General features: G+C 39.5%; 1 protein-coding gene across 24 annotated transcripts in view; it reads right to left on the bottom strand.

The window, feature by feature from the left end:
- Positions 1-10,778: 10,778 nt before the first annotated feature.
- The window catches only part of GPHN (gephyrin), a 301,374-nt gene continuing 287,627 nt past the window's right edge, over positions 10,779-24,525 (bottom strand). For all 24 annotated transcript variants that reach the window (XM_063331823.1, XM_063331826.1, XM_063331825.1 and 21 more), the window contains 6 exons: positions 21,317-21,404; positions 19,166-19,239; positions 16,414-16,478; positions 15,042-15,145; positions 13,735-13,831; positions 10,779-11,767 (listed from right to left, as the gene is read on the bottom strand). In XM_063331823.1, coding sequence (XP_063187893.1) covers positions 11,634-11,767; positions 13,735-13,831; positions 15,042-15,145; positions 16,414-16,478; positions 19,166-19,239; positions 21,317-21,404 — 562 coding nt within the window. In that variant the 3' untranslated portion in view covers positions 10,779-11,633. The remainder of the gene's footprint in view (positions 11,768-13,734; positions 13,832-15,041; positions 15,146-16,413; positions 16,479-19,165; positions 19,240-21,316; positions 21,405-24,525) is intronic.

Here is a 24,525-nt window from a genome sequence, read left to right as displayed (position 1 = left end):
CCATTACTCTCCTCCCCCTTTATCTCTAAACTCTTTATCTCTAAACTCACTGAACATTCATTCTGCAGCATATGTACTTTCTCTTCCAACTTCATCTTGGAACCCTACCAAGCTGGTGTCATCCCTCTTTATTTGCCAAAATCTTTTTTTATGTAATCTCTAAAGAATTCTTGCCTGCCTGATGTCAGACTCTGTATTCCATCCTCTTCCTTGACCTTTCTGCTGGCTCGTTTGGTTTTTTATTTGGGGAGAGGTATTTTTTGTTGGGTTTCTTTTTTTTGTGTGTGTGTGTGGAGGGTGTTGGTTGTGTTTTTTTTATTATCTGGATTACACTTTTCTTCTTGCCCTTTTATTCTTGCAAGGTTTTGACAATTTGTGGTCTCTTCTTTTTATCTCTCTACTTGCATGTCTGGCATCTATTTAAATAGACTCTTTTTTCTCCTGTCTCTGAGAACTTCACAGGGATTGTTCCCTTGGCCTTTAGATATTGATAACTTGTATCTTGGATAATCACATTTAGATGTCACCTTTAACCGAATATGAATGAAAGCGCGCTCCCTCCTGCTCAGACTTTGCCTATAGATTCTCCCTGTGGTCGTTCCAGTCTGATTTATAGCAATCTGATGTCTATTGACTACAATACTGGTGATTACGTTAACCCTAAGTAAGACACTAACCCTAAGGAGGACAGTCCTCTGAAAGAAAGTAACAGCAGCACTAGTCCACCTGTAGGGCTAGCCGCTTTCAATATTTAATGTTTCAGAGAGGAGTGCAAAATACGCAAGCCCAGAAGCTAAATTGTGCATTAAGCAAGAAAAAAACAACAACCTCTTGGCCTCCAACACCCAGCAACAGAAAACCTGAATTTTGAAATTAATACAGCAATCCAATTTAATTTCAGCCTCCCTTGAACTAGGACAACAAGTACCAAGGATTCAAATATGGTAATGTTTTTCCCCTTGATAGCATCTAGAGCTGTTCCTTACTTTCTATCCAATAACTACATTTTGCATTCGTGTTTATCTAGGTGGCTGAAACATCTCCCTTTCTGGCTCCTAGTGTCCCCTGCCACCCCTTAATCCTTCATATCCAAAATTGCACAGCTCCAAGTAAGGTCACGGTATTCACAAATAGGGTCGTAAACCCACCAGAAGTTCAGCTGTAGAAAAAGGTTAGCCTCCAGAAGAGACGGGGAGTACTACTCATCTCTCAATGATGGGTCTCAAGCCCAGAAATAGGAATCATTCCCAGAAGATGGGTGCCCCAAAGTAAATCTGGAAGCGAAGTTGTTAATGTCAGTTTGGAGTGCTACTTTTAGTCCAGTATAATAATAATAATTAATAAAAATTCTCTTTCTTGCCACTGTTTTCCCTTCTCCTATTAAGTTATACTCAAATTAGCGATTACTTTGTCTGCCTCGCTCTATCTGTTTGCTGCTTCTTGCTCTTGCTTGAGTAGTTTCTCCTTATTTTGTATGTTACTCTCTCTATGATCATATACCTGTCTGTCTTTTTGATATTGTTCCAGTCATCTGTGTGCCTTCCTCTGCACAACTCTCCATCTTTGTATTGGTCTTGAAAAAAATCTCTAAGGACCTAAAATACATATCTAAGTCTTTCTGGAAAACAAAATCCTGATTTGCTGTTTATAACAATTATTAACTTGTATCGAAACCCACTCTGTTTTTCCCTGACTTGCCATTTGCAGGCTGGGTATATCCTCAAGCCCAAAGTCAAGACAGGATTTTATTTGGCTTTTAGTGCTAACGTGCCTTAGTGTCAACTTGCACATATTTTTTACTGGGTTTTACTTTGTTTTAATTACTTCAGTTTAATCTGTGAACAGAGGGGAAAAGCCACTTTTCATTTCTACTCTTTTTACTATGTGGAGCTTCTTTTCTTATAAACCTACAAAAATGTAGTTGTAAAGAAATAAAATCCTATGAGATAACTCACAGATCTGTGAGAAAACAGGGGAAGAAACAAGAAAAAGAACCAATGAAAGTTTCAACAGTTAATACCACCTAAGGAAAATACTTACATGGTAAATCCTCATGAAATAATGCATTTATGGTTTTTAGATTCTTCCCAGGTATGATCATCTGTCCTGAAAGGCAGCTTACTAGAGGCAATTACGTTAATGATGAGACCCTCCTATCTGATAATGCTGCAATGTAAAGCTTAAGGTTTATATATTTATCAGTCAAAAGTATGACACTACAGTATATTGTTCACATATTCTGTAAACCAGAAATGCAGTAAATCTTTCTCTTGAGAGCAAACTTAATGTACAGTAAGACAGTTGTAAGACACGGTAAGGCATACATAAGCAACGTAATTCTCCTTCTTGCACACTATGCTCTATTTACCAGTCTTGTTTGGTATAGGTTTTCAGATTGTGCATCCTTGTTATACTTTAATTACTGCCACAAAAATATTTGTGGCCAATACTGTACCTTTATCCACATGGATGTCTGAATATGACATGAGGCAGAATCACTTTCAAAATTATTCTTCTTCAAACTTTCTTTTTAATATTCCCCTAGTTTTTGAGATTACTTTCAGCAGATGATAAACATCTGGGGCTGTTAACTGCCAGCCAGCATGTCTGTTGTTCCCCAGCATTAAAGCAATGCTTAAAATCTATTTTATTTTAATCCATAACTGCATAAGTTTTATTGGAAATATTCTGAAACTAAAATTGAGACGAACATTTTTTTGGTTTGAGAAACGTGCTCAGAAAAATCCATTCTATGTCATTTCATCATATGCATAAATCTGGAGTGACATGGCACAGAGGAAATTCAGGTGTGGCATCCAGTCCATTTGTAGAAGTCCATGCTGAGCCCAACATAGTCTTCCTGGCAGACATAAGATGCCAACAGGTTTGCATTGCCACCTCTTGAGCAATGCAGTTTTATTTCAGATAGTTTTTTGTTGCATGTTGCCGTAACCAAAGCAGGTATACTTAATTACCTTTCCCAAGAAAGAATAACATCTGCGCAATCCTCTTTAAGGAAGAAAAAAATTGTTCTGCTACTAACAGAATAATCATTTCCATGTAGCTATGTGCAGCTATATGGATGGCCTTCATTACCCTTGGATCAATCTATAGGCTACACTGCCAATTCTATACCATCCTCATGAATTTGCATCTTGACAGTAAGTTGTAAAAACTGTTTTGGAATATGCAGCAAGAATACCACTCTGTTTTGCAGCGTTCCCTAAAAAGTGCAGCACATTATGCTTGGTAGCTCTCCTGCTTGCAGGATCTTCAATGACTGTCATTCTCCCAGCAGTTATTTTTCTTTCAGAGGAGCTGATAGACTGTATTGGCTCGTTGAGCCAACACTGCATACCAGTCTACTGAATCAGCTCAGTAGAAGACTGTTTTGGGATGTAACCCAGCAAGCATCCATGCTGAGTTATTTTTCTTTGCTCCAGGCACAGCAATTAAGAGGTATTTTTTACTGCGTTTGCAATGCAGGCAATTCAGCCTTCTTCCCAGTGTTGTAGTCTGGGAAACACAATACTCTGAAGTTGCTTATTCTTTGCAGCATTGACTTAGAGCATTCTAGATCAGATTCCAGTAAAGGGGGGGGGAGGCGGAATAGTAGTTCCATTTGCATGCTGCAGCAGTCCTTTGTCACACCCTGTCTCTTCAAGGCCTGTCGGCCACAGGTTAGGTAGGGTGCTATGTGTGTAAAACTGACTGGTTTGGGGAGCACAATGTATTGTCTCAGACTGATCCTGGTTTCTGCTGGTTGAGGACTGTGTCGCCCTGTTCAGTGGGTGAAGAGAATCACAATGCTCAAGAACTATAATTATTCTGGTGTCACATTGACACATTAATGGCTTCAGAACAACTGTCATGAGATTTAGTGGGCATCTTTCTCTCATTTAGCCCAATGTAAAGTAAGTTTTTGTGGATGTATTTTGTTAATTCTTCCATCCTGGCTCATCAGTCTGTCGTCTGTTATGACAAATGCATGTAACTGGGGCAAATACATTTATTTAACAATATTTCAGCTCTGAGAATTCCAGAAAGTGTAACTCACTTACGTTGATTCTCACCTAAAAATCACTTTTCTCAAAATGTGCTTGGACATTTGATCCCTTTGTTCTGATGGATTTTAACTTGTTCCTTAGGGCTAGATTATCTGTGGTGGTCTTGCGCACTGGAAGGTTGTTTGGGTGCAAACTACATTTCTCTTTGTCATCATAGGCAGTGTGCAGTTCTACTCCAGACTTGGTATTTACCATATGAGGGAGGTATTCCTAATGAAATCTTTAATTTATTGCATTCCATTCTATGTTACTTAGTATATGCAACATATGAAATAGGTCATAGTTATTACTTGTGTGCTAGGTAAATGATCATTTCTGATTAATGCAAACAGTTTTGGAATGCGATATACTCTATTTAAGAATATGTAAAATACGTATCATCAATTTTGCTGTGTTCTACAATTTTAATTTAATCTTCTTCACTTTCAGTGTGTAAGTTTAGCGTGCAGTCACTGACGATAAGCATCTGCAGCTAGTTTGTGTGTGGAATGATAGTGAAGATACTGTGGCTGATCCATATTTTTGCAGGATTTTACGATTGTTCTTGAAGCGGACAACAGCACATCAGAAGTTGTGTATCATTCAAGTACTCGCTGTCCCTTGAGCAGAAAATATGCTGTACAAACATTTTCTCAGGAACAACCTCAGAGTTTCTTCCTTGTCAGTAATTGCCACTTTGCTCTTTTGATAACCAGAATCTAGAATTTTTTATTTTTTTTTCACTATGGAAAATAATGTTGCAATTTCAGTTGGTATTTCACTCCTGTTCACATTTTGGCTGATACCTAGAATTTGAATTTGCCACCCTTGTTTCTTATGGCATCCTAGGCTGGAATCTGATTACACATGGCCTGCCCTCAAAGAGTATTCCATTAATTTATATTCTCCAGGAACATTCGATTGGCATTTGTCTCCTGGGAAGTTGTGAATGATGTATGTCCTCTGTGCTAATTTGGAGGAAAGCCTACCATGTCTTCCAAAAAGATGTAGATTTCCAGGTCGTTGATGAATATGCCGAACAAGACTGGACCCAGTACTGACCCCTGGGGAACACTGCTAGCTACAGGCCTCCAACTGGACTCTGTGCCACTGATCACAACCCTCTGGGCTCAGCCATTCAGCCAGTTCTCAATCCAGCCCACTGTCCACTCATCTAACCCGCACTTCCTAAGCTTCCCTATGAGGATGTTATGGGAGACACTGTCAAAAGCCTTGCTGAAGTCAAGGTAGACAACATCCACTGCTCTCGCCTCGTCCACTCAGCCAGTTATGCTATCATAGAAGGCTATCAGATTGGTCAAGAATGATTTCCCCTTAGTGAATCCATGCTGACCAGTCCCAATGACCTTTTTTCTACGTGCTTAGAGATGTGTCCTGTGTTGAGCAACACAGGACTAACTTCTCTTAATGCTGGGGAAAAATGCACTTTTAGAAGACTCTGATGTCTGAATTAGTGAAAATATTTACTTTATAGCCAGCTAGGCTATGTGGGATTCAAGGTCTTGGTGTTTTTGAGCCTTGCCAGGTGCAGGGATGAGGAGGAGCGAGGCCTGGGCATTTGACCCAGGGTGGCCCACGGTATACCATGAACGTCACACTCAATATAAGTTAGAAAGTTTGCTGCGTAGTCCCTCTCTCCTTTGATGACAGCAGTCCAGAGAACTCCTTGCCCTGGTGCTGGAGCCCTGAGCCCTTCCCTGCCTCCTGAAGCCGCAGCGCTCGCAGTGTCTGGCATTTGTACATAATTCTTGTATAGCTTATATTAGTATCAGGATTAATACTGGTTCTTTAGTATTATTGTTAATTATTTAGTCTTATCCTATTAAATCTCTTTATATTTCAACCCTTGTGTTTCCTTGCTTTTCCTGATTCCCCTTTTCGGGTGGGGAGGGTCATCAGGTGATAGAATAATTGTCTAAATGACAAAAAATTGTTAGGAATTTTCTCAAACCATAACAAGATGACATCCAGGATGAGCTGTTCTATCACCTTTCCAGGGATGGAGGTGAGGCTGACTGGCCGGTGGTTTCCTGGATCCTCCTTCTTGCCCTTTTTGAAAACTGGTGTGACATTGGCTTTCCCCCAGTCCTCAGGCATGACTTTTCCACGATGATGGAGAGTGGCCTTGCAATAAGCAGTTCCCTCAGCACTTGTGGGTGCATCCCATCGGGGCCTTTTTTTTTTTTTAATTTTTTTTTTTAATTTTTCCCAGGCCAGCAAGAACCCACCGACCATACGAATATTTTATTTCCTTTACGACTTATAAACACTCAAAAGACAACCTACACTTAGAGTTCCCAAACAGCCCTGCATAAGCTAGTAGCATCACTTTTGTCCCCTCACTTGTCACTTCACAGTTCGGCGTGCATCTGCACTCGTCTTCATCTCCGTCGCAAGGATGCTGCCGTTAGCTGTTACTCAACTAAAGCCATTACTATGTCCCTAAGCCCCTTCAGAAAACGTGCAACTAGCAGCACATCATGCTGCTGTAACATTTGCAAAACCCACAGGCTTTTCCTCCCCATGAACTAGCCAAGAAGTGTCTGCATTTCAGTGCTGAGCTTAAATCCAGCATGGGGACTCACCTTTCCAGGTGGAGGCTGGGATATAGTCACCAGAAAACAAAAGTCAAGTTTGAAAAAAAAAACGCACAAAAAAATCCATAGAAGAAAACATAGGAGAAACAACAACGTGGATTTTTTCACTCTGAGCGAATAAGGAGGTTCAGCTGCTGACAGTATCATGTTCAAGAGGTGCAACTGCTGCAGTCTTGTCTTCTGAGACTGGCTGGCTTTAGGAAGGCGGAGGGGTTGCCAAACCATTCAGGAGTGACAGGTATTAGAGATTATGTTCTTCATCGTGAGGTTAAAGCACTTAATTGCAACGTACTGACCAAATACTGCTATGGGAAACTATAACTTGTCTCTGTTCAACAGATTGCTGCTTTAACGATCATCAGCTCCTGCAACTGTTCTCCCCACTGCAAATCCTTTTTTTTTTTTTCATCAATAGCTGTGACTTTGTCCACCTTGTTGTCCCCTTTTCCTAGAAATGTCTCTGCTTTCATTGACTACGTGCATAAACGCCCTTCCCTGTCTAACCTGTAGTGCTAAAATTCAGCCTTTTCCTGGGAGGAACACCACCTGACTTCAGCTTCAGGAAGGAGACTACCACAGATATAAAGCATTTAAGCAAAGAGTTTCTTACCTGGAATTTTAGGAAATGCATAAAATAACCTCATAAAAGAAATATTAGGTTGGAAATATATTATTGAATTTATTTGGGATAAAAGTCTATTAAGAAGGTTTGGAAAGCGTCAGCAAAATGACAGACAATTTTTGTGTGTTTTTTTCTGATATTAAAAACTAGGTTCAATTTTCCATCTTAGGAAAAATACAATTTTTGGCAAATTTTGTGCTTGAGCATTTCAACATCTTCCCTCTTCCTTCTTCTTCTTGTCAGGTAAGAGGAAGAGCATAGAGACCATTACATGTCAGCCCAATCTACTGCTCCATAATGTAGCCTGAATTGGGCTCTGACTCCTCATTTGACACTCGCACTCTCCCACCTAGTGCCTCAGAGGAAGTACAAAGCTATGTATCCAAATACACCAAAGAAATGTATCCAAGACGGAGACTCTGCCTTTAAAACAACTATCGAACTTGATTGCTCATGAATCTTTATGCGCTTCCTGAGAGATGTGTCTTCAGCATTTACCGATATTTATGGCTTTTTGCTATCTGGCGCTTACTTTGCTTGTCTTCTCTTTGTCATCTGCAACTACAGGTACCTGGAAACACCTCAGTGCTGTTATCGTGCAAGAGAACAAAACTGCGATATGTTTCTTTTGTGTTGATTTAATGTATGTTTTTCTAATTTAACACAAAACCTCACGAACAGTTCAGGTCATGGTGCTATTTTTGAGAAGCTGAGTATTAGGACACAATAGAGGGCCATAGAAGTGCTGGGCCATCTTAGCCTGGCATCTGCTTTCCAAAATGAGATGTCCCACAAAAGTCTCAACTCCCAGACATAGCTTCTACTGGCAGAGGTGTCAGCCTGAAGAGCTTTCCTGAGCGTGACTCGAGGCAGGCCCTGAACTCCGCTGCCAAAGGAAGGCCCCGAGGCTGGCATGCACCATCCCGACACTGACTATTGGAACCAAGGCAACTGGAAGGAAAAGGTGGATCCAGTCACTATACTGGGCACTTCTGTGGTCAGTGCAGGGCGTGTGCAGGCTGCCTGTGGCCTGAAGACCATCTTTACTGGGCATGAGGCAAGCAGCACGTCTTCTGGACTGAGACGTGTCAAAGAAGACAACCTTTAGCACTTGGTGCGGAGCGGCAAGCTGGGGAAGACAAAGACAGAATCTGCAGGGTGATTCCAGCTGCATATTGTCCTTAAGCAGTATCCATGTTATAATATGTTTTAAGTACAATCCTTCAGCTCAACAATCAAAAAGGCTAAAGGTTCCATGTTAATTAGTAATCTCTGGAGTCATACAGATCTGTAATAACTTACCTACTGATCAAAGACATTTCATGTTTGGTGTATTTTAATATCAAGATAGAATTAACGTAATTTATGTAATTAACGTCTTGAAATTAGTATTTGGAAGAGGCCAGTCTATTCTTCTATTTATCTGATTGAATACAGACAATTTTTCAACCATCTTTCACATCCAGGTGTAGAATCAAGGTTTTGGTACCAACTAGCCAGGATACAAAAGTTGCTGTACGATTTGTAGGTCACTGTAGGATTATCCCAGCTGGATGAATGGGACTCAGAAGGCCCACTGTGGATGACCATTCCCATGTATATCTGCTGAAAGAAACGCTGTAAAAAGAAGACAACTACAAATGTTGGAATGCCGTCTTTACCTCCAGTCATTGCTTCTTGCTGCTAAGTAAGTTACTATTTTGATTGCGCTAAAATCTTATCTAGAGAAGTAAAAATAGTGAAAATATTCCTTAAAATGTTTCCATTTGCAAGTCTCAGTCCTTGAACCAAAGTAACCACATACTTGAAGATCTGTTTGTCCTTGAGTTCTTTTCTGTAGCTTCCAACCTTCCCTGGAACCGTCAGTTGGGAATGTTAAAAATAAAAAAGTTATTTGAATTTATCTATTTATATCACATTTATATCCATTTATATTACAACAACCAAGGCAAATTCTTCAGATTTTAGGCTTGATAATTGAGACATAGTTGTAATAATGATTTATTGTACTGCTCCCAACATACTGCTGTGGCTTTCAGTGTTAACGAAGGCTGGGCCGGAGCGTCTCTCTCGGAAACCGCAAAGCTTGTTTTCTTGCATAAAACTCTGAACACCGATCAGAGAGAAGTACAAAAGACAGGAGAGTGGCTAAAGCAATTTATATTATTGGTGATTTGGAAAAAAATTATCTTGATTAACCTCTAAATGCTTAATTCGTTACAATGGTAGTTAAGTGTTACGATGCCAAGATATGGTTTAAACAGAGCCATGCATTATACACAGCACCGTGCCAACTCTTCTCTGCCACGTTTGTTTTGAGTAATGGTTTTAATGTAAACCAGACCCAAGATATTTCTGGCTGGGTTTCCTTACATCTCTCTTTTATCTTTGTCTAGCATCTCCAATTGCATGCACAATCTTCCCTGAGGTTGTTGTTACTGGTGTCCTTTGTAAATTTCCCATTTTCCTTATATGCGCTGCCTGTAATAACTCCTAACTATATAATAATCCGTGGGATTATAAAAGGCTGTGTTCTGCATTATTTCTCAGAGATGAGTTAACTCTCCTCACTCTTCCTTCTTCTGTGGTTTACAATATTCATACAGTAAATACAGCCATTCACAAATTTAATTTGGTACCATCCTGCTGCTACACAGAGAGATCACAAATGTGTACATGTAGTCCAGAACAAAGAAATATGATTGGCAAATTGTGTTACTATTTTTCCAAAAGATCAGCCCCTGCAGTGCCTTTGAACACGGTGTGTGCCCACCTGCCTTCAGCCTTCGCAGTGGTTCGTGCGGGGAGTATTCAGGCTGTTGCATAGTAAAGAAAGAGTTTGGGTTTAAAACCAGCCTCAGGGGTTCCCTCTGCGGTTATCACAGAACTACAGCTCTGGTCTGCTGTGGCAGGCAGGACTTAGGGCCAGTTTTCTGTGTCCTCCCTGATTAAGTCTTCAAAAAAATGCTATAGACAAATGTTCCAGCTTCATGAATGGAGTTGCTGGGATAGCATTTTACCCATCAACTCCAAGCAGCAAGGTGTTGTAGGGCACTGCTATGGTCTTAATCCCAGATGAAATGTAAAATTACCAAAATACGTCATCTGGTCCCAGTATCAGAAACAGACTCGCATGGAAAAAAAAAAGAATGCTCTATGAAACTAACACACAGTGCAGCACAAGGGCTGTTTGCAACTGCTATGTAATTTAGGTGGGGAAAAAAAAAGTATTCTCCAGCTTTGACTAGTCCAATTGTAAAACCCCCCAAATGCCGCTTCCATTTTGTGCCTTGGGAGATAAGCACGAGGGAGCTCACTCTGCATTTTCAGTTCGCTCGTGATATTGTACATGAGGGAAGGCCCTAGATTCCATATACTGTTTTCCCTTCCTTCATGTTCTCTTCCCCCACCCCAAATACCCTTTTAAACCCCTGTCTATTTTGGTTCAAACAACAAGGCTAAACAGGTGAAATTTTAAATAATGATTGAGGATTTTTTTTATTCATTTAAGTTTCAATATCATTACAGAAAATGTTATGGTACAGAGTTGTTTAACATTAGTTTTATTTCTTTGCTCATTTAATTTCCACACGAATGCTGGTAACACTAATATCTGTACAAGATCAGTCTTTGATTTTTTTTAGTTTTTAGTTCTGTACATTTTTAAATGTATTGGTTAAAAAGGCTGTCAGCACTTAAGGAAGCAATTTTTTTGTTTGTTGAAATAAAAGGTATCCAGTTACTGCCCAAGAGTACTGAGCTGGGTGGCTGCCGGGACAAGAGAGATCCCTGAATGCACAGCGAGGTGAGAAAACCTCGGGGCTTCATTGGGTTCCCAGTGCAGCCACTCTGCTTTTGGCACTGTGCACATCAACACGAGATACAAGATAAAGAACAAGCAGAAGCTCTCTGTGAAGCGGTTATGAAGCATACTAATAAGGGAAATCCAAGTGTTGTCTACGCTAGTATAAATAAGCAGACAGCCTTGTTTTAAGAGCATAAGTAGTTGTATCTTAAAGATGAGAAAAAACACAAGTTCTGCAGGCACCTACTGCTGTCTACTAAAAGCTACCGCTATTAGAACTAGCATTGAACACACAAAGCAATTGCAAGGAAAGGAAAAAGTTGCTTTGATATAATCAGAATAAATTTCTTTGTTAAGATTTGTTTTAAAGATTTTTCTTTTAAAAGGTATGTATTTAAATTCCATTTGAAATATAATTCAAGATGTTGACTATACTGATCAACTTTTATCCAAATCAGAAAAACTAGCTGTGCCGTTGCATATTACAGGATACAGTCAATGATATGTGGACATGCATCAAAGCTTCGCTCTTGCTGGTGACATCATAGCCTTCCAATGACCATGACATCCACCACCTCCCCCTTGTGAAGCTCCACATACTGCTCTGTCTTTGGAGGTAGCATCAACAGTCCATTGGCACTGCGCATACTCATCAGACGACTGCTCATCTGATTCCCTACAGGAGAGCGAGAGAAAAATTTCAGTAAGTTTTCAGTTAGTTTCAAATGCTGCAACGCACCACGTGGGAAACACGAGCTGTTCTTACAAAGATGTTCATATTGGTAACTTATTCATAGAGCTGGGATCTCGCTGTTCCAAGGTGGACGGAAACAGAGAACTCTACAGAGAATTAGTCAGCCTCTCATCGTTCTGGCTCTCAAAACTCTCATTGCCTTTACTGCTTGCTTTTCTATCCAGCCTTCCACATTATCTGCACCTCATATCTTGTCATAGTAAAGTGCTTTTCTGTTGGAATTTCTAATCCTATCAAAATTACCTTATTTTTCAGTTTGTATACCTAATTCTGACTGTACAAAGACTAAAACGGGCACAGTTTAGAATGTTTTTAATATACTGTTATAGAATAAGTTTGATTAATTGTATTCTTCTCTCTGAATAGTCTTGTTTAGCATTAGTAGCTTAGCACTAGTAGCTAAAGTAGTTCAAGTCTTAGGTCACCAGAGCTGATGGAAGGCAAACTTTTTGATAAAACCTAATGCTGCTAACATAGAACTCACTGAATTTGTCAGATGCGAGCAAAATGAAGAAGGACCAAGGAAACAATTCCAAGAGAATGAGGTAACTTCAGAAGAAGGCCAGCCCAGCGACAAAGAAAACAAATAAGAAATCAAGAGACCGCCAACCAGAATTAAGTGATTGGACTTGGGGATCGGGTGCTGGCTGCTACGGGTATAATTGGAGGGCGCGATCTGGGGTATGGGTCCCTCTCCAGACGCACCCAGCTCGAGCTGTAATCTAAGAACTAATAAAAGAGGAATTGGAAACCTTCACTCAGACTTTACATTTTTCAGCAGGAACCTCGGGTCGGACCCTGTTATGGTGGCTGGCTGCATAAACCCATAACATACACCACCTCAAAAGAATGGGCTTCTTTGGGACACTGAGTTTCACAACATATCCTGAAGATGAAGAGTATCATATTGCTAGTACTGACAAAAAATGAAAATGCGATAAAAAGTCCCACCCTTTAGCTTCTCGCTTTTCAAACTTCCAGATTGACAGAGAAATCATTCCAGACAGTCTGCTTGAGTAAGGAAAGAAGTGGTGCACAACAAAACAGAGTTAAACCAAATACAGCAGTATAGATGTAAGCAACACCTTGATTCACACCTGGAAATATGTCAGAGGCTGTGTGATCTTGGGAGTCAATGGTAAGAACTTTCTCTGAGTAAACAGTAAGATGCATTTGAGCTAATGTTTTCTCTGTGGAGACGTGTATATAGTGCTTTGTATTGAACAATTTGGATGTAGCAAAAAGACGATTAGTTGTTTCGGGACCTGAATCTCTTGAGAAACTATCAGAAATGGTCTTCTAGCAGTCTACAGCTAAAAACGTATTCAAATATAGTATGTACCTCAACTGCAGCTGAGAATCCAGAAGTATCCCTAGGTGTCAAACACGACTAATTAAAATTTTAGTCTTCTTTAAGAGAACATATACAGGCTTTGCTATCTCTTCTACTTTTCCAGTTCAGCTAGAATCACACTTCTTTTATTTGTGTTGTTCCTACCTATGCCCCAACTTGTGTTTGTTTAGTAAATGCACAAGAGCAAAAGTAAGCAAATGTGGCTGTGAGTGCAGGTAAGCATGGGTGGATGTTTCTAAAAAGGAAGGTGTGCACGTATGCAAGCACACAAGTGTCTTTTGTGTGTGTGTGTGTGTACAAAGGCAGGTTATTCAAATAAAGGAAGTTTTAATAGTGAAGTTGGTAAGTCATATCACAACTGAATTTTATACTAATGTACATGTATGCATGTCCACTAGTATGTTAGCAAATCCATCTGCATAAGGAAGGTTATATGAAAAAACGTGTGCACACGCTTGGTTGTTTTTAGACATCTATGCAGGAAGGCAAGGACGCGCGTGAGTGCGTCTGTCAGTCCGAGTGACTTGGCACTAACCTGTACTCTGTGCCCAAGGTAGTGGTTCTTGGTGATGCCAAGTCAGTATGCACCGATGATATTCTGGGCGGGGGTCCAATTTGACATCACATGATAACTGTAGAGGGAGCAAAGAAAGGATGTCATGCATTCAGATTGCACTGTGTAAGATAACGGAATCATCTGCTCAGTTGTTTTTCCTTAAAAGCAATCTTTTTAAAAACTTGCATTTTGAGGTCAGATGGTGTCTAGCGCAAGATCAAAAGCTGTAGAAGGTAAAGACTGCGGTATTTAAGGGAAATACAACTGTGATTATAATATCAAAGTGTATGATGGAGTCTACACATATTAAGTGGAATATTCCAAAGCTGTCCTTTTACTGGAAGTTTAAAGATAGTATTTCTCTGGAAAAAAGCTTTATTGTTTCTGGGCTCTGGATTACACTGCATAAAGATAAAAATTTTATTCATATTCAAAATCCTGCTAGCTCTGACAAAAGGAAAATGGCCAATCTTTGAAATGAAAACACATACAGGGGATGGCTCACAATGGCATTTAACGGAACACATTGGAAAATTCATGCGAAAGTGAGGGTCATTACAAATTGCTCTCTGTTTTAAAATATTTTAGTTGTGAGATAAAGAAAAAGCTAGATGCCTGAGGAAGCGTGAAAGAGAGACACGAGATAAGCAGTAAGAGAAAAGTGCATAGCCAAGAACACTAGGAAAACTATAAAAGCTAACGTGCTGCTTGGTACTTTATTTGAATCAAAAATAGAAGAATAATACGTTATAATAACATGACTCGAATCGATATTAAACAGACTTACAACATCTGTTATTTCTTATAAGAGTGAAATGAATAGTTTAAGGGGTTTATATTGCTTAGGGTGGGGGTCATGTGGGTTACTTATATGGGTTACATGTGGGTTACTTCCTCCAGAAAGGCTCTAAATTTGTATTTTCTATTGCTGATACAGAAATATCAAACTCTTTAGGTATTCCCAGATTACTCTGCATTTTTTTACCACAGGTTAAAACAAATGCTTTTTTTAAACAGGAAAGGTCCTTCCTGCCAGCCTGGCAAATGGCTGCTTCTGCCTCCATGTATCTTGCTCCATTAGATGTCCATCTAACTCTTAGAAACTGTGGGACTGAATATTACCATTAACAGAGATCAAGAATGTACCTCTGTTTTGTGTGAACTTCCTTCAACTTGCCAGAATTAGTCTAGGGCTCAGATTCCCCAAACAAGACAGCCCTTCAGAGCCCGAAGTGCTGCGCTTCAACATCTTGAGAGAATTTTAAAATAGAGGACAAGCTTCTTACCCTGGCTTTGATGATGGTGGGCCGAGGATCCAGGATACCCTGCATTTTCCTCAGTGCGGGAACAACAAAGAGGTTACAGGTGACAACAGCTGACACAGGGTTGCCTGTAGGACAAAGAACAGCTGGGTGGTGACTCCCTCTTGATTTACACCGTGAAATGCTGAAATCTTATGTTTTTATAGCAATTGCATTCTAAAGGATTCTAAAGAGCTATTCATGCTGTGTACAGGAAACGTTTCTTTCAAGATTGGAGTGGCATGTGGCAAGTATACCTGTTGAAAGCTACAGTCTCTGCCTGCTGGTGTGCTGAAATCCTGCTCTGACCTCAGGCCCCATTTGCTTCTGTTCCTCTGATGCCTTTTGTCTTACACCTAGATTCGTCTGGAGCCAGGGCAGGGTTTGTTGTGCACAAGTATAGATCCTAGATGATAGGGCTCTTGATTCATGATTAAGGTTTCCAAGATCTATGGAAAAATAACTTTCAATTCCCTAACAGAGTGTCAAAATGCTTTAGTACAAATTCTGAGGAGAATTCTACTGATTTGCGTGTTTTCTGTTGACTCACGGAAGAGGTGTATGACCAACATCTGTCAAACACCACTTGTCTTACACATCTGGACTTCTCTACATGACAGTTCTAAAATAAATACTATGATCAGACAGATGCTCCATTGATCTCTCCCTTGGAAGAGAATGTACTGCAGCAACTAAAACAAAGAAAAAAAGGACTAGATTTACATCTGAAAACCGTCAGCTTATCAAGAACATGATTCCTTGTGTAGTCAGAAATCCATGCAAAGCCAGAGCAATAAGAATAAAATAAATTCCTCCTGATTTAGGAATAGAGATTTGTAGCCAGATCTCTAAGGGAGTGTTTATTCTCAAGACAGTGATTTCCCATGGTTACGCAGCCTGCAGGAGGTGAAGTGATGCTGCCCTCTTTTGGTTCCACGGTATGATCATGATTGATAAAAAAAATAATCTGTGATGCGTTCCTTGGCATTCCCTTGTTGTTGTCTTCATTTTGAATACTTCAGAGTGGATGCACTGACTTACATGCACAGAATATTTACTGTGAAAGTGGAAAAAACCAGCCCTGTATAGTACCACTTATAAAACCCGAGGAAATTGTTGGATGGAAGAAATCATAAGGCCTGTACACTGGCAAATTCTGAGGACAGGAATAGGAAAGAACTCCTTAGTATATCACTGTAAGTCTGTCTCTTATGGAAATTTCTGGGAAAACCTTACAGGTACCTTCCTTAGGGATGCCAACACCGGACATAGGTGCTGTGAAACGTCACTGTTCTGTTTCATGTCTGTTTCATGTCATCTATGCACAGCAACAAAAGTAATCCACAAAACATCTTACCTGGGAGGGCAAAGATTATTTTTCTTACACCATCAATATCCAGAGTTGCAAAAGTTGTTGGCAGGCTACGGAAAAGGAAAGGTATTTAATATCTGCACTAGACTCAGTGTCTAGTTCCTCAAACCAGGACACTGAACATTATTATGTTATTATTTAAAACATTTGGAAAGGAAAACAAAACAGGATCTCTCTCTTTCTTAGCACTTCATTAGCATCTGCTGCTTATTCCATACTGGGGGTATAATCCCTTCTTTGTGATGGCAGAACAATTAGTTTTTCTTGGTATTCAGCTATGAAGTCTTAACTAGATGATTCTTCTTCTGGTGAGGAAACATCGAAGAGTAGATGTACTAGTAATCAAAAATCTAAATCCTGTCTTCACGCTAGAAGCCAGTTAACAAAGCAATACTGAAATTACGCAGTTATGGAGCTATATTTGTTTTTCATATAAGGCTCTCCAAATTTTTTGTAACATTAGTGACTCTGACTTCCCTTACTCCATTGTCTACAGTGGCAGTGACAATGCAGCAGTATTTCAGAGCAGCCAATGCTGGCTAGTCTGCAGAGGAACAAATCCAGATGCACAGGCAGAGAGCTGCAGTCAGGTGAGACCTAGGTCTGTCAGGAGAGAGCTCTCTCTGCGTTTCAGAGCGGCTCCTGAGTGATCTTTAGTGACTTGTTATCAGGGCTATTACAGTTAGACAAATAGGACAGTAACGCGACGGCTGAGGAATGTGTCTGGCAAAGAAAAGGGACTCATCCATTAAAAAAAGTTTTCTATATACCTATGTTAATATCCTTTTAAAGATTAGAAATGGTACTTCATAGGAGTCTGAGTTCCTTGGCTTCATCTTGAGCTACAACTATCACTTGGTCAGCAGATGATAGTTGCAGACCAGCAGCAACAGTGGAGATTTGCCACACTTTGGTCGTTACCACCTAGTTCCATATCTGCTAGGACTAATCAATATCCTATTTTACTAGCAGAAGTTGGTGTTGGAAGTTTCTGTTTTAAAATTTCTCTAACATAATGGGAACTATGTGCCAGACCTCTAAATCTTATAACCAGCGCACAAACTGAGGTACAAAAAAATCTAATTCCTATTTACTGGAAACTCTTGAGTTCTCATATGAGATTTCAACACCATCATTGGTAAAGTCTTCCAGTACTTTCTTCTGGTAGTGCTGCTAGACAAGATACAACCTTACATTAACTCAGCAACTTTCAGATCAAGTGGAGGAATGGTAAATCCTGGGCATCACTCTGCAGTCACAGAGCACATCAAAATACAGCAATATAAAGCAAATTCTAGCTTCACTCTTGGAACTTTCTAATGGGAATTTTTCCCAATATAGTAATCAAAATTCATATCTAAGGCCTATCAAGACAGGATTAATAAAAATTAAGGCACAATATTTGCTATTGCACTACAGCCAATAAAAATGAGAGTGCTTACATTCTCAGTAAGATTAGATGACCAAATGTTTTGGTAGCAGTAAGAAATATCTTTCTTACAGCATAAAATGAAACTGGATGTTTGGGGGAAATAAGATTTCTTAAAGCTTTTCTAGATAGTTCTTAAAAGTTGATTGCCACAAGTCTACAGAGGGATCAGCAGAAGAAAGAATTACGTTTGCTTTCAGATAAGCTGGAACCAGAATTTAATATTCTGAATTCTCTAAATCAGGTTATCCATTCTTGTCAGCAGCAGAGGCTGGAGTGCAGATCCCACTTTTGGGACTTCCCCACGTGGGTTGTAGCAGTATGACAGAAGCAGTGAGCAGCTTCCGTGCCTGGGCTACATCCAGCGCAGGAAGAAACATGCTTTCAGCTCACTTGTTCCTTTGATGGAAGGGAGACGGTGGTAGTAGTAGCACAAGCACCAAACCCACATGCAGTTCTTTACTGGATTGTATGCAGAGACAGTAAAAGTATTTGTCTGTTTTCACAGCAAACACTCACTTTCTGTTCTGCTCCCTGGCAACTGTTATGGGCTAGAGGGAATCGCTCCTCAAAGCTGCACTTGGCTGCGTGTTACCGGGCTGTGCCAAACCAGCCTGCAAACAAACTGCACTCCATGGCTAGCGAGGCAGAGCTGTAGACATCTTTCGGCTACTGTACTGTGAAGGGGAACTCTCTATTTTCAATACACGTAGTTTTCATTTTCTGACTCATTAATTAGAAGTGCTACAGCAAATGAAGCAATGCTGAAACAGTTTTCTGAGGCAAACTAAACACATAAAGGACTGCATTTACTTTAAAATTACTATGCTCAATATGCCAATCAGAGAAAACTTTGTAAATTAGCTGTCATTCCACCTCTCTCAAGAAATTGCTTGTTTGTAGGAATATGACTTATGCAAATTTTGAAGTGAAATGAGATGCTCGTTAAGCAAACCAGCACTTAAATGACATTATATTTCCTGGTTATTTCATAACAATGTCAGTTTCTGAGCTCTGTGATCACAGTGAAGACTCTGGCCATGTTTATATCATGTCCCCAAACCTGATTTCCAACAGTTATAAGAGAAATACCTCTTACTGGTAAACAGTAATCTCTCTGTTCCAGTTAATTTCACCCATAAAGATGATGACTAATCTGAATAGGACTGATTTTGCTTCTTTTCCCATATATATCTACCATGTGCTTTACAGTATGTTTGGAAAACTGAAATCTACTGAAGCACTTATGTAGGATATTTGGCCCAATACAGCTTCCATCTATGCTGCCTAAGTAGAAAGATTTCTTACCCTGGTTTCATAAAAACTCTGCCAAAGTGAATCTGTGCATGAAGATCAATATCCAGCACCTGTTTAAGATAGTCCTGTTTAAATTCAAAAAAGAAAATCAATTAAGTAACATCAAAGTGGCTTACATCATCTAAGCATTCAAAGCAATTAATTAATACCAAGTGAAGATGAAAGACTTTTCATGTGCCAAAAGTGCTACAGTCCAGTGGGGAATTTCCAGTATTTGAAAGAAAGTATTTTCAAAAAGAATAGGTGAAGAACAGACTCATCTTAGGTGCCAAACCTGACTCCACGAGGACATAGTAACATATTTACTTAAAAGTCAGCTGCAGCATCAGAATCTTAGAGGACCCCACAAATACCTACTACTAAAACATTCTCTAGGTCAAAGATGGAAAAAAGCTTTTATGGTTCTAAGTTAAAACTTAAAATCATCAAGTTATTTAACTTCTACCATGGAAGCTGTCTAACAGTAGATTTAGAGATCTCCTAGTACTTTTGAAATCAATACTGTAGAAATCATAGTTTTCCAGGATACTGTAATTATCGTAATTTCTTGGGGACATGGTCTAATTCACAGTGGTCGGGTTTAACAGTCCTTAGAAAGGAAAAGCTGTGGGTGGTTTGTGCGTTAGTTCAAATTAAATGATTTTGCATAAATGCAATCAATGCAGTTATTGAAACAAATTTAATTACTTGTTTAGTCTTTATTGAAAATTGCGGTGCTCAAAGATGTAGTATCCTGTCTGTTGTGTTTAGCGAGATTAAAGACACAGGACATAACAGTCATCTGTGAAATGAGACTTCGGAAGCACTAAATCTGAAGCGCTCTTGAAGTTTTCCCATCTCTCTCTCTCTCCTTTTGTTTTGTTTTGTTTGTTGTTTTCAAATACCTGGAAAGCAGCAGCTTTTTTCAGCCAGGCATGAATTCTCAATTATTGATTGCATTAACCCCATTCTTACTTTCTATTTACTTTCCTGAGGTTCACAGTTATTTCATTAAAACAGCTGAAAGCTAGTATCAGAGGAATTCCACCAGTGGAATATAGAGCCTATTGACTTCATGCTGTTGCCTCAAATTCAGACCAGAGAGAAATTAGCCGGAAGGCGTAAATGCCTGTAAGACCCTTCAGCAGTCCAGTCACGTCCTAGTGTTCCTGTGTCTGCACTGTGTTGCCACGCTCCCAATTTAAAGGCCAGCACTGGTCCTTCATTATTTTTCTAGGAATACTGAGGACAATAATGGGATTGAAAGTAATCGGCAGTGGTTTAACTAGTTACCCATTTTCATGATGTATCCAACAATATGATTTCTACTCAGAAAAGTGACAAAACCAGCACTCATGTCTGCCATCTCCTAATGACTGTCTTTAGTATCTGTTAGTTATAAAAGGAGAGATGTTTCTTTTACCTGCCAAACTCACAGATTCAGCCTGGGATCAAAAAGTAATCTGAGTTTTCCTTCGCATAAGTCATGATTAATAAATGTCCTGCAGGTTCATCTACGCCCCACCAGCATCTGTGTATCCCTATTTTCTTTGATGGTTTTGGCACAGGGATTACCAACAGGAACTCAATCAACAATTCTGTTAATGATTCAAAAGGCAAATATATCAGCTCACTGTGTCTCATATGTATTGCCTCTGTAGGATTATCAGGTGCAAAATGTGATAAAACTATTTTTGTAATAGATAGAGCTTTGGCATATTCAGGAAACAGATCTGCTGAGTAAGAAAGAGCTATTTATATACTCGGGTTGCTTTTCAAAGTACTTTCAAAGTAGATTTATTCTATCTAGATTTTACCTGCTCTAAGAATAAAAATAAGTCTGTTGCCTTCATGTGCTATTAACCAAGCACCTTTCTCATCATAAGTACACAAATCATTCCTTAAATAAAAACACATTTGTAAATCACTCACTTCAAGAATTAAAGTCTTCCCTATTATACTGTGTCTACTATAGTACAGTAGTAAGAACAAAGGCAATGAGGACAGCATTGAAGACTATTCTCTTAATTCACATTTAAGCGTTCCAAAAAAGGTAAGATCCCTTTTTAATAAACATGGATACAAAGACAGAAGCTCTGATGACAGACTCTGGCTTGAAATTCATACATACATTATAGCAAGTCATACTTAAATATAGCATACCTTTTCCCCCATAGATACACCTCCTGATGTAATGATCACATCAGCACGGCTGATACCCTCGTTCAGTGCATTCAGTAAATCATCTGGGCTACAGAAAAGAACAGGCAAGCAGATTAGCGGCATGGAACTATTACAAGTTGTAGTGTAAGTAAGTGTCTGTGTGCACACATACAGATGCATATACACACACGTATTTGAAGAAAGAGTACAGTCTAGGATAATACAAGATCTTTTCCTTCTTAAGACTCCACACTGCTCTATTCAAGTCAAGAACTGCGATTGCATTAAGTGAACACCACACTGTTTGGCACCTTTCAGTCTAAGCTTTGCAACAGGAACAGTGGGGTATTTTGGGTTAGGACTGAAAAACACTAATACAAGTGCCTAAAAGTATGTAATTTGCACAGTAGGTAGCAATACAAATTATGATTTAGATGAACTGACAGGGCTATATAAAGGGATCTGACACATGACAATTCCTGGCCACGAAGCAGGCTGCAGTATTACCTGTCTAGTGTATTCGACACGTGCAAAAATGGGGGTAAGGCTGCACTGCAAACTTGCATCAGTGAAAAGTGGGAGTAAATCCTATGTTTATCTTCTCCATTAGAGGGCTCTGCAGCAAAGCTATCTGTACATCCACTTCATCTTGAAAAATACTGGTTAAGCATCTACCTTACGAGAAACAGTGTAAGGGGAGCTGTGGTGTTTGTACTGCACAGAAAGAGTCTAACTGCAAAGGTGAAGGATAGAAGCTGAGTATATTTCAGTTTTGGTCTCTTAACTCTTTTTTTAAGATCTAAACTTTGAAGTGGGCATTAGCTATCTAACAGCAGTATTGACGCTAATACAGACCTTCAAGGCATGCAGTGGAGAAACACAGTTAATACAACTTACACAAGACTAAAGGAATTCAAAAGAATTTCCAATATATTAAATGCGTAATTTGCATTTAACATTTGTGAAACGACCAGAAGCAGACCCATTGCTACAACTGGATGTAATGTTCCTTCAACAGTATGTTCTTACTTTAGTGATCCTGAAAGTTTCTCACAGGAGGCTGTCCCTTCTTAGAATGCAATTGGACGAATTGAACTGTAATGCTAGTGGCTGTATAAAGGACTTCACCCAGAATACAGCACCTCAGCTAAATGCCACCCTACAACTACAAAGTGGCATTATGGGTTATCAAGGCTTTACAGGCTGCAAATGGCATGTGGGCTGTCCTTCGGGAACTTTGGCAATATTTCACTACCAGACTGAATCACTGCAGTTATTTTTGGATTCAAACTGGAAACAGGAAAATCAGAAATACTATGCAAGTCCTGGTTGACCTTTCAGAGACTAACAGAAACTGTGTGTTTCAAAAGGTCTCAGAAAGAAAAATCCTTTCCTCTGAGCTTCCTGTCTTTGCCCACGATTTAGTGAAATACAAGCAGCAGTTAGCATCACGTGGTGCTGTGTGCACTAGAAGTTGTGTGACACAAGAAAGACTGCGCTCCCTTGCTGAGTAGGTATCTCAAAAGTGCATGCAACCCTGCACACTCCTCATCTCCTCACCAGAGAGCCCTCAAGTGTCCTCTACCCTGGTTATGCCTTACAGCAGAAACACTGAAGACCCTTTCTCCACCATGGCCAGTGACTAATGCAGCATCTTCTTTGGCATCCTGCAAAACTTTTTTATTTGTGTTGGGTTACATCCCCTCTTTAGGGTCATATTCCTTTGCAAGAGGGAGTCAACAAACTACAGCAGAAAGAAGGGGAGATTGCTGGTGCCACAGAGTAGGCTGTAATCCATCAGATAAAATTATACAATACCGTTTTTTTAAAGGGAACAGTGGCTACAGATATTGTGGCATGCCTCCATGACTTTTGTTTAGGGTACTGGGTATCTCGGATACTCTAAATGGCCTATGATGAATGGCTGAACTCTGTTTTCTTTGGGAGAAAATATAAAACATATGGACTCAAGCAAAACCATCTCCTTTGTTCTTTAGGAAACAGAGACATTTTCTCAGCTGCCCCTTCTGAAATCTCAGGATCATTTTATCCAAAAACCAGCACAAGTCTTCACTAGTTGTTGAAGGCAAGAGCAAAGAAGCAAGTCTGGTTTTGTCTACTGTCAATGTCTTTTTCAGAACCAACTGTTTCACATTGATTGTCTAAGTAGTAATCTGTAAGTAATAAAATACTTCTTAAGATTATTATAGAGTTTGTAATAGGAAGAGTTTCTCAAGATCTAAGTATTCCTTAATCCTTGCCAATGAGGGTGCAGACTGGAATGCAGCAAGGAATACGTATCCGTTACACAGGTCGATATAGGCCTTCCTGAAGCTCGATGACAGTCAGACGCTCACGCCACTACGACTAGGCTAAGACTGCTTTCGGTATATTTTTCTCATTTGGTTGTGATGCAGCTGAGGACCTTATCTGGAGCATGCTCCAGGCTGTTTCATTTTATCTTGCTTAATTATTTAAAAGTTATTCATAGGTAGCAAGACCACCTGTCTGGGGAAATCCTAATTCTGGATTATGAAGTGTGCTTGCTTTTGGTTATGGTTTGAGAATAATGGAAGAAACAGTAAAAAGCAAATGAGTCTATATTTAACTGTTAACGGTGAACAGAATGGAAGTGCTCCTACTTACATACGGAATACATATACGAGTGTTGATATATAAAATTACTTAACAAAAGAAAAAAAATCCCAAACCCCAAATAAGCCCAAACTCAAACCAGGTGAGGACTCAGTTCACACCTTTGTTTATGAGAGTAACATACCCCTGGAGTAGTTGATCATATAGTTTTTCTATTACATGTTGTGTAAATAGTTGAAGATTACTGGACTTGGTGCATTTTTTTTAGCATTTCCAGTAGAATGACCTGTATAATATATCCCTTTCTTTACCATCGGTATAATGCATGGCATTTAAAAAGTCTACCACAAAACCTTTATCTAACCAATAGCACTGCGTGTCATCTTTACACAGTTGCAAAATGTATTGAATTATTCCAAAATGAAAGATGTGATAGACATTTTATTGTAATAAACTGAATGATTATGCTAGTTTTATTCTGAAGAAAGGAGTTATTTACAGAATTCTCTCCCCTGCCTTTGCAAAAGGCTTCTCACTTTTTGCCTTATTTGCTCACTCAGGTCTGTCTAACTTTCTATTTCTATCCTACTTGAGGCTGGTAGTTCCATGACTCT

Source organism: Chroicocephalus ridibundus, chromosome 4 (genome assembly GCF_963924245.1).
Source record: "Chroicocephalus ridibundus chromosome 4, bChrRid1.1, whole genome shotgun sequence".
In the NCBI taxonomy this organism is placed as follows: Eukaryota; Metazoa; Chordata; class Aves; order Charadriiformes; family Laridae; genus Chroicocephalus; species Chroicocephalus ridibundus.
Note: the sequence above shows the minus strand (reverse complement) of the source record. Positions and strands in the feature narration are given on the sequence as shown.